The sequence below is a fragment of the Leptopilina heterotoma genome, unplaced genomic scaffold (assembly GCF_015476425.1).
Source record: "Leptopilina heterotoma isolate Lh14 unplaced genomic scaffold, ASM1547642v1 Lhet_292, whole genome shotgun sequence".
NCBI classification, from domain to species: Eukaryota; Metazoa; Arthropoda; class Insecta; order Hymenoptera; family Figitidae; genus Leptopilina; species Leptopilina heterotoma.
The window spans coordinates 591,939-606,426 of record NW_025110997.1 but is presented as its reverse complement, the minus strand read 5'-3'; the positions used below and the strand labels follow the sequence as shown (position 1 = coordinate 606,426).

The window sequence follows — 14,488 nt, the reverse complement described above, 5'->3', positions numbered from 1 at the left end:
ACAAAATTACTCATGTGACAAAATTTGTACGGTAACTCAGTTTTAATTTGTAAATTTCCAATCTTCACATTTTGACATTATATTCACATTTTTTTTTTTTGAAATTATTATTCCAGTGAATAATTTTAATATTGCGAATAATTATCTCTCGTTCATTATTGCGATAATAATTTTTCGACTTCAATTATAATCGACGATTATTAATTTTCGAAATTTTCTCTTGTCGTCCGTGTATGTGATAGACAAAACTAACTAAGCATATGGTACAGCCACTAAACTGATACGCAATATCATTCAGGCATGTAATCTGAATAATTTTATAGATGAAAATGGCATTTCAGATAATTTGTTTGTAACCACATGCCTCTAATGACATTGGTTTACCCATATAATTATATTCATATAGACACGGATAGCTTTTCAATAATTTATAAATAATTATCGTTTTACTCCAATATTTACTCTTTCGTTGTGAAAATATTTTCCCCTGCTAAATATTTTCTATCATGAATTAACAAAAAATGAGGTAAACAAAAAAATAGAGCAATGATACTCTCTCATGCAATGACACCTTTTTACCTTCAGTTTTTAAAACTTTTTTTTTTTTTTTTTTTTTAAGTTTTTTTTACCTTCTCCTTTTAATTTTGCAAAATAAAAAAATCATAAATATATAAATGAAATAAAACATAAATTTAATAATAGTTCGTTTACATATGTAGATAGATAAACAAATAAATAAATATTAAGTAAATAAAAAAATAAATCAAATAAATAAATAAACGAATTAAAATTTTTTTTAAATAATCATTTTACATGGAAATAGATAAATAAATAAATTCCAGATATTTATTAAAAATAGTTTCTCAGATAATGAGAAATGTAAAAAGTTGGAGAAAAAAACAAGTTATTTGAAAAATTTTATTGGGGAAAGTGAAGAATTGTAAAAAGTAAAAAGCGAGAGAGGAAAAGAGAGAGAGAGAGAGAGAGAGAAATAAAAAGGAAGGTTCACTCACGTGTGCATTGTCGTGGCTCGTCTGTTCCATCACCACAATCATCCACTAAGTTGCAGACTTTGTTTAAAGTGACACACACACCATTCCCACATTGAAATTCACTCTGTCGGCACGAAAGGACCGTCGTTGTCATTAGAATACAGCCGCAAATAATCCAAAGCATATCTGTAAGAATAAATTAATAATTCCATTTATTATTGAATTTTCCTAAGAATTCCATTCTCTTCATATTAATAAACTGAAAAGAAATTTATTTTATTCAAATAAACGACTACTTTTCTATTATCAAATAAATATTTACTTAAACTAGAAAAATATTTACTTGAACTAAATAAATATTTCCTTGAACTAAATAATTATTTACTTGAATTAAATAAATATTTACTTGAATTAAATAAATATTTCCTCGGACCAAATAAATATTTTCTTGAATTAAATAAATATTTCCTCGAACCAAATAAATATTTACTGGAACCAAAGAAATATTTCCTTGAATTAAATAAATGTTTACTCGAACTAAATAAATATTTACTTGAATCAAATAATTTTTATTTAAATCAATTAAATGGTTCAATTCATATTTGCTTCAAATACTGTAAATTTGGTTAGAAATACAATTTAATTGACTTAAATAAAAATCATTTGGTTCAAGTAAATATTTATTTGGTAATAGACAAGTAATCGGTTATTTAAATAAAATAAATTTTTTTTGAGTGAAATTAAGTGGAAACAATTTTTTTTTTTATCTTAACATCAAAGAAATTTTTTTTGGGAAATAAATCATTCTTTATTTACACTCAGGAAAAAATTATTTTCGACTCAAATAGAGACTCAAAATAACATAAAAATATTGTTTATATATAAAAGATACGAATTTTTTTATATAAACCTTATTTTTATGTTATTTTCGAAATAAACTTTTTTTAAATTTATTTTTATATTATTTATTTAATTTTAATTAAACTTAAAAGTTAATTTAAAATTAACTTTTGTTTGTATTCAATTTAATAGAAAACATTTGGTTCGGTTTAAAAAATATTCCGTTCTAAGAAAGAATTTTGTGATCTGAAGTAAATTTTTAGTTGACTCAAGGAATTGTTTAATCAACTACACAATAATTTGTAATGCTTTATTTGATTATAATTTATTATTTACTTGATATTTCATTCGGTTGTTCCAAACAACATTTTTTCTGAGTGTAATATAAATATTTTAAGCAAAAAAAATTATAAATTAAAATTACATCTTTTAAAAAAAAAAAAATAAATAAATAAATTGACTATTTAAAAAGTGATTATATTATATATTTTAAAAAAATCGTGGTATCCATTGAATCGAATGAAAAATTCAATTCTATTTTTTAATTAAAAATTTACGTTCTTCAGTGTACACATAAGCTTTTATACTATTTGTTGTCCGTCTCTGAATTATATAGAGCTAATAAACAATTTATTGTCTTTTCATATCGTCAGTTATGAATTTTTAAACGTTGACTGCGTAGTTGAATTTTTTTTATTTGAAAAATTGTGTTTAGTACAGAATACAAATTTTTTTTTTTACATTGCTATTGTATTTTGGGGAGAAAACTGTGTTTTTATTACAGATTTTTTATTTAGAATTATTAAAAATGTTGTTAATAATTTTTATTTTTTTATTATTAATTAATATCAATAATAACTAATAATAATAATAATAATAACAATAATAATTAATATGTAATAATATATTGTACAGTAATAATATTCTATACCTGTTTGTATTTATTTATTTTTAATTTTGTTTGTTTATTTTTATTTTAATATTTTATTTATTATTTATTATTATTTATTAATTATTTTTTATTATTATTCCCAATTTTTTTTATTAATATTTTATATTAATAAGAGATCGCTCAAAAAATACTTTCTGCCAAGTAAATTTACAATATTGTGGGAAGTGCATTAGAAAAATTTTTTATTAAGGAAGAAAAATTGTGACGACAAATCGAACTTATTGCAAGGAATTATTATCGAAATGTCAGAAAGGGAAAAATTGAAAAATGTATTTCTTCGAATAGAGAAAAATGAAGTCTCATGTCGCAGACGAGTAATGAGATGAAACATGTTTTATTTGTGAGAGTTTATTTTTATTTATTTTTTTTTTTTTAGAAAAAAAATACGTGAAACAAAACCAAGGTATTCATCTCGTCACGGAGTTTCTTTAGATATATCATGTGTTTTATAAAAGTTATATTTTCACATTTTGCGGATACGTTTAAAGTGCGCCTACGTGGAAATTATTTTACGAGAACTTGTTGTGTGGGGCTTTTATTATGGAGCAGCATCTCAAAATTGCAGATTTCAAGTTATCATAAAGTCGACGTAAAATGAACTCACCTTTACGCACTTGAAGTGAACTTGTATCTTATTATTAAAAAATGGGGGAAAAAAGGAAAAAAAATTTTATGGAGTAAAAATTTTTTATTTCGTGGTTTTTTCGGTTTTCCTTCAGGTCGTTTATGTAATTTCGTTTTTAGTTTGACTTTTATTTTTCACTTTCACTTTCATTTTGAGAGTTTTTCATTTTCACTTTCCTTTTGTTAGTATTTTCATTTTCACTTTAAGGAATTTTTATTTTTAATTTCACTTTTACTTTGGTAGAATTTTATTTTCATTTCTTCTTTAATATATTTCTGTTTTCATTTTTACTTTGAAATTTTTATTTTCATTTTGCTTTGAAATTTTTATTATTATTTTTGATTCAATAGACTTCTATTATAATTTTTATTTTGATTGATTTTTATAATCCCTTTCATTTTCACTTTCATAGATTTTTACTTTTACTTTCATTTTCACTTCGATAGATTTTTATTTACAGTTTCATTTTCACTCTGGTAAATTTTTATTTTCACTTTCATAAGCTTTTATAAAATCTATTAAAGTGAAAGTAAAAATTTTATTAATTGAAAATTAAGAGAAAAATAGAAATCAATGAAAGTGAAAATGAAAAGGAAAATAAAAATGAAAGTGAAAGTAAAAATCTATTGCAGTGAAAATAAAATAAAAAATAGATATTGACAAAAAACGAAAGTAAAAATAAAAATCTATTAAAGTAAAAATAAAAGTTTTACTTTCATGAAAGATTCACTTTCATTTTTACTTTGATAGATTTTTATTTTTACTTTCATTTTCAATTTGATAAACTTTTGTTTCCACCTTCATAAGTTTTTATAAAATTCATCGAAGGGAAAGTGAAAATGAAACTGAAAATAATTATTTGTTATAATAAATGTAAAAACTAGTTGTAAAAATAAAAATCGGTCACAGTTGCAGTGAAAGAGAAAGTGAAAACAAAAATTCGGTTAGGGTAAAATTAAAAATCTATCGAAATGAAAGTGAAAATAAAAGACAAGCAGAAATTAAAGACGAATTTTTTTTTTAATATAATTTAATTTCTTTTAATTATTTTCCACTCTCATCTAAATTTAAACGAAAATTACCGAATAAAAATATTTTTATCGACTGCCTAACCTTTTTTCCTCCAATTTTTTTTTTGCTCTTTTTTTGTTGCGCAATAAAATTTCGCGTTTGACTAGACCATAAATTCGTTTTGTATTCCGTCGCTTTCGCATTCGTTCTGGTTACATGAGAAAGGATTTTTCTTTTGGGAAGAATGAGAAAATAACGAAAAGGAGGAGCAACACGTCCGATCCCCTTGTGAAATCGTAAATCCGTACCAGTGAAATGTTAGGATATTTCGCTCGGGTTGATCCTTCGGGTATTTTTTTTCCTTCTCCTCCATGTGCCACTGCTGCTTCTGCTGCTGCTGCCAGGAAAACCCTCATCTCTTTCAAGTTTCCAAACCAAAATACTTTGGAAAAAGGGATCAAGCGAAGGAATGAATCTTGAAAACTAGGTAATTTCAAGTGATTTATATGAAGAGCATTAATCCGTCTTTGATGTCACCTCTTGTGTCTCGTCCGACAGGAATTACTTTTTTTTCTTCTTCTTCTTCCTTTTTTTTACTTCTTCGACTGAAGACCTCTGACTGATGTATTTTTAGATTTGATCACTGTCGTTATGGAGAAAAAGAGAGAGTGAGTCTTAATCAGTTTTCTTTTTAGTTCAAATTGGCCAAATCGATTTTATTTTTTTGGTTTGAAACTGTAGTTTTTTTATTTTATTTTTATTTTATTTTTATTTCTTTTATTTTATTTTTTTAATTTTATTCATTTTTAGTTTACTTTTTATTTTTTATTTCCAATTACATTTTTATTTTGATAGATTTTTATATTTACTTTCACTTTCACTTACATAGATTATTTCCACCTTCATTTTTATTTTGATTGATTTTTATTTTCATTTTTACTTTAATATTTTTACTCTTATTTTTGTTTTAAAAAAATTTCTATTTCTATTTTTATTTTCATTTTGATAGATCTTTATATTTACTTTTATTTTCACTTACATATAGATGTTTTTATTTTCATTCTTATTCTGATTAATTTTTATTTTCACTTCAAAATTTTTTATAAAATCTATGAAAGTGAATGTAAAAAACTGCCAAAGTGAAAGTGAAAGTGAAAATAAAAGTAAAAATCTATTAAAGTGAAAATAAAATTCTATCTATGTGAAAATGAAAGTGAATATGAAAATCTACCAAAGTAAAAATGAAAATAAAAATCAATCAAAGTAAAAATGAAATAAAGAATAAAAATCTATTGAAGTGAAAAAGAAAATTAAATTGAAAATTAAATTTTTTCGATTTGGAGTTTCACTTTCATTTTCACTTTGATAATTTTTTTATTTTCACTTTAATTTATACTTTAATAAATTTTTATGTTCACTTTAATTTCCACTTTCATAGATTGTTCTGTTCACTTTTTATTTTCACTTTTACTTTATAAGATTTTTATTTTCAATTTAAAATTAGAAATAAATGTAAAAATAAAAAGAATCTGTCAAAGTGATAATGAAAGTTGAAATGACAGTGAAAGAAATAAAATTTTATAATCGATTCTCTGCTTTAATATTTAGAAAAAAATTTGTAATAATGAAAAAATAAAAAAAAATAATACCTCATCTCTTGAAAAAGGAATTCACTTATTAACGCTATTAGAAGTTAAATAAGTTTGGCAGTGGATTGACGAAATAAATAAAGAGAATATTATTCGGTTAGAAATAATTATCTTTAATGAACACTTTTAATTAATACAAAGGATTTGACTTTGTCGCGAACAACGTGGTGATCGAGTCGAGAAGACAAGAGATAGTGTGTGTAGGGAGACGTTAATAAAAAAAGGCGATTAAAAAGGAAGCGCCGTCTATATGAAGTAAAAAAAGAGTTAAACGAAAAAGGGGCGCGAATTATAAATTCTAACACTCTCCCATAATTTGCGACCTGTTGTTGCGAATTATTTTTAGTCCAAAACCGGAAACACAATTTGCGAATTTCGACCCGGAAAGTCCTTTTGTTAGAGCATCAGCGATCATTTCTTCCGTGGGTAAGTATTTTAACTCGACTGGATATTCTTTTAACACTTGACGAATAAAATGGTATCTCACTGCAATGTGTTTTGATCTGGAGTGATAGACCGGGTTTTCGGCAAGTTTTCCAGCTCCCTGGTTGTCGTTGAAAATCGTCACCTTGGCAAGAGTTGATAATCGTAGATCCTTGAGCAGATTGATGATGCATACGGCTTCCTTCGCAGAATCTGTGATAGCCATATATTCGGCTTCTGTCGATGATAACGCTACTGTGTGCTGTTTTCGTGATTCCCACGAGACAGCGGCTCCACCAAAAATGAATATGGAACCGGTGTATGACCTGTTGTCGATAGGGCAATTTCCCCAATCGGCATCCGTGTAGGCGATCAATGGATTGTTGTCCTTGACGAATTTTAGACCCAAGTCCTTCGTCCCTTGGAGATACCTAAGCACGCGCTTAGCAGCTTTCCAATGCTCGTCCTTCGGATTGTTATTGAATTGTCCTAACACACTGACAGCGTGTGCGATGTCGGGTCTCGTTCCTAGGGCAGCGTACATGAGAGATCCAACCAATTCTCTGTACGGGAATTTCTTGCTGTCGTCGGGGTTGTTTTGGTCGTTGGTGAACTTTGTACCTGGTGCGAGGGGAGTCTTGACGGGTTTGCACTCACTCATGGAAAATCGTTGTAGGACTTCGTTGATGTAGCCAGTTTGAGATAGCGTCACGCTCTCCCTGTCCTGATGAATCTGGATGCCCAGGCAATATTTTGCCTCACCAAGATCCTTGACCTTGTATTGCTTGGAAAGTTCCTGCTTGATTTCGTTCTCTCTATTCCTGTCATCTGAAAAAATCAAGATATCGTCAACATATACAACAATGAAAGTTAGATTTACTTTGTCGACATAGACGCAGGGATCAGAATTCGTTGGCGTCAAGGCCATCCTTCGGAGAGTCGAATCCAAGGCGGTGTGCCATTGACGTCCGGCTTGACGTAAACCATATATCGCTCGGTTTAGCTTGCAGACTGTGGCCTTTCCTTTGAGTTGATTTAACATTTGTTGAGCACGTCGAGAAATCTTCGGATCAGAGTCCTTGATCATTCGTCGAAGCATTTTTTCAAGTGATTCCGGTTGCTCCATATGAACTTCGGTGTCCATCTTCCCGTTCAGGTATGCTGTCTCGATGTCCAGTTGGGTGATGCGAAGATTGAATTTAGCCGCCAAAGACACCATCAATCTAAGCGAGCTGAGACGGGCAACAGGAGCGAACGTCTCGAAAAAATGAATTCCGTATTGTTGTGCGTAGCCTTTAGCAACAACTCGAGCCTTTCTTCTTTGCAGTTGGCCATCAGATCCCAGTTTATTCCGAAGTATGGTTCGACACTTGATGATTTTTCCATCCGGCGGTCTGTCAACGAGTTCAAATGTGTCGTTTGTTATTAAACTCTTGATCTCCGTGTAGATGGCGTCTTCCCACTCGGTGCTGTCAGGTCCTGATAATGCTTGCTGAAGAGGAATTTCACATACACTCATGGCGAATTCAGCGCTCTCCCAGCCATGAAATTCCTCGTCATCTGAAGAATACGGATTAATTGGTTGAGAGTTTTCTGGAGGATCATTCCTTTCGAGTGTTTCTTCTTGGGACTCTTCCCCGCTAGAATGAATGGATCCTTCGCGTTCAATGTTTGGTTGTACATTCCTATCTGCGATGATGTTGCGTCGTCTCTTGGGCGGTCGTCCAGGTTTGCCAGTTCTTATTTTTTGAGGTCTGCCTTGTCTCCGTCTACCTTCCGTCGGGATTTCTGGGTTGTTCACGTGAGGAGCATCGATTACTGGAGCGTTGTCGATCGGGATGTCCGCCTCCTGATCACTCACCGGATTCTGAAAAAATTCTCTTTCATTAGTGACAGTTGGATTACTTTCAACAATTTTTGTTGGTGATTCGTTCATGAATCGAACGTCACGTGTGATGTGAATTTTTTTGTCGTCGTGTCCCCAGATTCGATAAGCCTTGGCGGTAGTCGAGTATCCGACGAAGGTTCCCTCGATGCCTCGAGGTTTCAATTTGTCCTTGCCCGGAGATTTGTTGAGAAAGTAGACCTTGTCTCCAAATTTTCGAAAGTGTCGGATGTCGGGACGTTTTCCCATCCATATCTCGTGTGGAGTTCTGGTGCCCAATGGTTTCGTGACGCATCTGTTTCGGATATAACACGCGGTTGCGACAGCCTCACCCCAAAATGACGTCGGTAGTCCGGAGTCTATAAGCATGCAACGAGCTGGTTCAATCAGGGTTCGATTCTTGCGTTCTGCGATCCCGTTTTGCTGCGGCGTGTAGGGAGCAGAGAGTCGGCTTTGAATTCCTGAATTTTTCAAAATGCGATTCATTTCTGTATTGACAAATTCTTTGCCATTGTCAGATTGAATTGACTTGATTTTCTTGCCGGTATGCGTTTCCGCAAGATTCTTGTACTCGATGAATTTGTTGACAACTTCGGATTTGTTGTGAAGAAGGTAGATTTCCGTCCATCGGCTGTAATCGTCTGTGAAAGTCAATAGGTAACGGGCTCCTCCTTTTGTCTCTGTCCTCATAGGACCACACAGGTCTGTGTGTACAATTTCGAGCAAAGAGGATGATCCGTGATTTCCTTTTGGAAACGGTGCGCGAACGATCTTTCCGGCCGCACAAGTGTCACACTTCGAACTGTCACTATCGAATTTAAATTTCATCCCGGTAACCGATTCGTTTCTTATCATGAGGCTCATATCGTTTCGATTCAAATGACCTAGTCGTCGGTGCCACTCGACTTCGTCGCTCTTAATGTTGTCGACGGCGTTCGCGATATTAGATTCAGTTTTAACGAGAAATAGGTCACCTTCGCGATCTGCAGTGAATTTTAAAATTCCGTTTTCGTCTTTTATAAACGCGCGATTTTTAGTGAAAACGACACTGTGATTTTTGTCCACGATTTTAGACACTGAGAGCAAGTTGGTGCGTAGATTTGGGACGAAAAGAGTATTTTGTAAAAGAATAGGGTTGTTTGTGTTGCCATTAGAAGTAGTGATTTGCACGTCACCTTTGGCCGTCACTTCCGCGGTTGCATTGCTAGCAAGTTTCACTCCACTTTTAATTTCGTACGAATTTGTGAAAAGTTGTTTGTCTTTGCAAATGTGCGCGGTTGAACCACTATCTAAGCACCACTTTTCGCTGGACGCGGTACTAAAAAAGGATTTATCACGACACTGATTATTTTCATCGATCGCGACGAAAACGTCATTCACTGTATTCGCGTTTTGATTTAAACTCCTCTTCTTTTTAAAACACTTCGATTCTTTGTGGCCATTTTTTCCACAAAAATTGCACTTTAACTTTTCGCGTTGATTGTAACTGTCGTTGTTTTTGTTTACATTGCGATCACTGTTACCACTTTTCACATTCAGATGTCTCTGTTTCGCGAACATTGCGCCACCACTGTCGTCGATTTTATGTTTTCTTGCGAAACTCTCTTCAATAATTTTTGTCATTAATATTTCGACGGTCGGTAAAGTATCTCGAGATTTGATGGCACAGCAGAAATTGTTGAAACTCGCTGGTAAACTGTGCATGAGCATGATCGTTAGTAAGTCGCCGTTGATCTCTATGTTCATCTGTTGAAGATTGTCAACTGTATTCATGAATCGGGAGAGATAATCTTGGACGTCGTCATCCTCGCCCATTTTCTGTAACAATAACTGCTCGAGCAGGGTAGCTTTCCGTGTGGGCCCCTGCGAAGCATAAATTGTTGCCAACTTTGTCCACACTTCTGATGATGTTTCGCAGTTTCGAATGTGTTTGAGTTGTGATGCACTTATGGAAAGTATGAGATCGGATTTTGCCATCTTGTCTTCGGAAGTCCATGTGTCGATAGCAGTTTGTGCAGCGATACGAGCTGCCCCTTCTCCGACGAGTTCAGGTTTTGGTTTCTTACCTGCGACGTAAGACCACGTTTGATTTTTTGTTAAAAGGGCTTCGACCTGGATTTTCCAAGTTTCGTAATTGTCCCTGGTGAGAAGCTCGATGCGCATAGGACTGAATGAGTGTGCCTGCGCCATTTTGAATGTTCCGTGTGAGGGAAAATTTTTTTTTCACAAAAAAACTAGAAAAACAAGGTTTCACTCACGAGAAAAATTTCGAAAAAACGATTTGAATTTGATCGGTGTGACGAACGCGAGTCAAATTCACTGTGGTCGAATGATACGAAGAAATCGCGAGAGCGCGGCCGGTCACTTTACTTTTCGTGACGAGGGGAAGCGCGAAATGACAAAGCGTCGCGTCGGTTTTTCGTCAAACAAAGTTTATGAGTCCACCTGGGCCCATAACCTATTAGAAGTTAAATAAGTTTGGCAGTGGATTGACGAAATAAATAAAGAGAATATTATTCGGTTAGAAATAATTATCTTTAATGAACACTTTTAATTAATACAAAGGATTTGACTTTGTCGCGAACAACGTGGTGATCGAGTCGAGAAGACAAGAGATAGTGTGTGTAGGGAGACGTTAATAAAAAAAGGCGATTAAAAAGGAAGCGCCGTCTATATGAAGTAAAAAAAGAGTTAAACGAAAAAGGGGCGCGAATTATAAATTCTAACAAACGCAAATTATGTAAAATGAAATAAATTCTTAATTTTGCTTGCAAAAATATATCACGAAATTTATTCTCTAGTTATGAATTAATAAATTTTTTAACTTGAATTATTAATTGAATTTTTTTTTGTGTTATATTAAAATCGACATTTATATTTAATTTATTAATTAATAGATCTTTAACATTCTCAACATATGAGAAGGCATTTTTATATACCTAAAATTTAACTAATTCAAAAGCAAAAAGTCAGAAAATATTTTTAACTTTTAGAATTTTAAATTAATTTAAATTAAATTTACAAATTAAATTTTGATTTTCAATTTAAGACAATTCAACATAGTTAATTTTTTGTTGCATTAATATTTTTATTTTGTTTTTATTTTTATTATTAATATTTAATAAACATTAATGAAATTTTCATTATTAATTTCTTTCTTTTGAATTCTTTTTCTAAATTTTTTCTTTTTTTTTTTGAGGAAATTCCTTTTTTTTATCTGAATTATTTTCGAATGTATTTTAAAAAATTTTAAATTCCCATTATTTTTCCTCGGGACTGATACTTTTTCATAAGATTTTCAATTTTACATTTTTCATGCATTTTTCAAGGCAATGTTAAAAGATTTTTAATATTTATGAAAATAGTTGATAAATTCTGAAAAGTTCACTTTTTTCTAGGTTGTTTTCAATTCTTTTCTTGGTAATTTAAATTTTCAGAAAACTTTCTTTATATTCACCAAGTGATTTTCATGATGCAGTCTTTCAAATATTCTCCCTTATTTCTTTTTTTCTCTTATCAATTTTTTATACTAATAATAATCTTGAATTTTTAAACAGTTTTATGATTGAAAGAAATAATTGTAATATTATTTGTTAAAATATCTATTTCTAACTTTTTAAGTTTGAATTAGTAAAAATGTTTACTAATTTAAATTAGTGACTCATTTTTTGCCTTTGGATTAGTAAATTTTACTAGTAAATTGATAGAAATTACTATCTATTAGTAAAATTTACCAAAATTAGGAAAATTATATAAATTGAAATGAATTAGTAGAAATGGCTATTTATTAGTCCTACTATTTATTATTTGTAAAATTTACTAACTTAAATAAAACTAAATAAATTGAAATAAATTAGTAGAAATGATTATTTATTAGTTCTACTATTTATTATTAGTAAAATTTACAAAAACTGAATTAAATAATTTGAAATAAATTAGCAGAAATTACTATTTAAGTATTTATTATAGTAAAATTTATTAAAATATATTTATTAAATTAAATTAAACAAATAGAAATAAATTAGTAGAAATTACATTTATTAGCAAATTTTACTAATTCAAATATTCTTCAAACATTTATTTTGCTCATATGTTAACATTTCAGTGAAGAAATAAGCTAATTAACTTCTTTCTTCTCTCTATTTGAAGAAAGGATCATTTTAGATTTTAATTAAATAATGAAATTTTTTTTGTGAAATGAAATTTTTTCACCCCTCTCCCTCTCTCTCTCCCCGAAAAAAGGGTGTTTTTTAAAAAAGTACATTACGAAATGGATAATTTTTGTAAGGCACTTATAAAAGATGTGCTTTTGCGTTCTTCTTTTCTTTTTTTGCTGTGCGTCTATTCTATGTTTCCATGATTCCATCGCAAGGCACGCGTACAACGTTTTAACTCCTGACTGAACTCTCATGTTTACACAGCACGTAAAACGGTAATTGAATCTCGCTGCTAGTTGAAAGCTTAAAATTTAAGTACCCACTTACCCAACGGTAAATAAAATGGCTTAATGTTGTTTCATCGCTAGTGAGACCCACTAAATTGCTCTCAAACTCATGGGTTTCACAAGTTTTATATACACTTTGCTTTGACGCACCTGCAAATAATAATTTACTTCCTATTTTTATAACCCAAGTTGATACCTTTAAAAAATAAGCAGAGAAAAAGAAAATGATTTAACTACGTTGCGAATTTTGATTTTTAAGTATTAGGCAAAGAAAAATTTGGAAATGAAAAAGAAATTTATTTTTTGGACTAATACTTAAAATTGAAACTTTATTTAATTAAAAGCTGAAAGTTTGGTGAAGTAAAAACAGTCAGGTTTTTAGTCAGACTGCAATTTTTAAAATTTCTTTAATTTCCTTTTCTTGTTCTAGTTTGGTACTTAAAATGGAAATAATTAAAGTAAAAATATGTGAATTAAAAATGATTAGAATGAAAATTTCATTGCAATGAAAAATTGAAAGTGTGTTGCAGTAGTAACAGTCAGTGTTTAGTCAGACTACAAGTAACTTTTTTTTTAAATTTATTTTAGAGACTTAAAATCTAAATATTTAAAATTAAAATTTCATTGTCTTAATTAAAATTTATTAATTAATTTAATTGCATTAAAAGATGAAAATTTAGCGAAGTAGTAACACCTTGTTTTTAGTCAGACTACAATTAATAATTTTCAGTATTCTTCACTTAAAATCAAAATATTGAAAATTAAAAATTCATTTCGTTAGTGAATTAATCGTTAATGAATTAATTTAATTAATTTATGAATTAATTTCAATGTATTAAAAATTGAAAGATTGTCGCAGTAGTAACAGTCAGTGTGTAGTCAGACTACAATTAATAATTTTAGTTACTTTTTAATTGTCTTTAGAGATTTAAAATCGAAATATTCACAATTAAAATTTTATTGTGTTAATGAAAATTTATTAATTAAATTCATTGTTTTTAAAACTAAAAGTTTATCGCAGTAGTAACAGCAAGTTTTAGTCAGACTACAACTAATATTTTTTAATTATTTTTTAGTTTTCCTTAGAGACTTAAAATCAAAATATTTAAAATTAAATATACATATTGTTAATACGTATTTAATAATTAATTTCACTGTATTAAAAATTGAAAGTTTTTCGCAATAGAAAAAGTCATTTTTTAGTCAGACTAAACTTAATAATTTTTTAGTTTTCTTCACTTACTTAAAATCAAAATATTGAAAATTAAAATTTCATTTTGATAATGCATTAATTTAATTAATTAATTAATTAATTTCAGTGCACTAAAAATTGAAAGTTTATTACAGTAGTAACAGTCATTTTTAGTTAGACTACAATTAATATTTTGCAAAGATTTTTTAGTTTTCTCTAGATACTTAAAATCGATATTATAATAAAAATTAAATTGTCATTGTGAATATTTTTTAATTAATTTCATTGCATAAAAAGTAGAAAGTTTATCTTAGTAGTAACAGTCAGTTTGTAGTCAGACTAAAATTTTATATTTTTTTAGTGTTTTATGTTCTTTTTTAGTTCTTTTGCAATAGTTAAAATCGAAATAGAATTAAAAAACCTAATAATTTAAAAAACTTAAAATCAAATTTTTATTTAATTAAAAGTTAAAAAT

General features: G+C 29.5%; 1 protein-coding gene across 1 annotated transcript in view; it reads right to left on the bottom strand.

Annotated features, from left to right (window-relative positions):
* Positions 1-14,488, bottom strand: part of LOC122504349 — a 239,149-nt gene that overhangs the window by 85,560 nt on the left and 139,101 nt on the right. Inside the window, exon 4 of the mRNA XM_043615421.1 lies at positions 1,014-1,178. Within this exon, the coding sequence (XP_043471356.1) occupies positions 1,014-1,178 (165 nt within the window). The remainder of the gene's footprint in view (positions 1-1,013; positions 1,179-14,488) is intronic.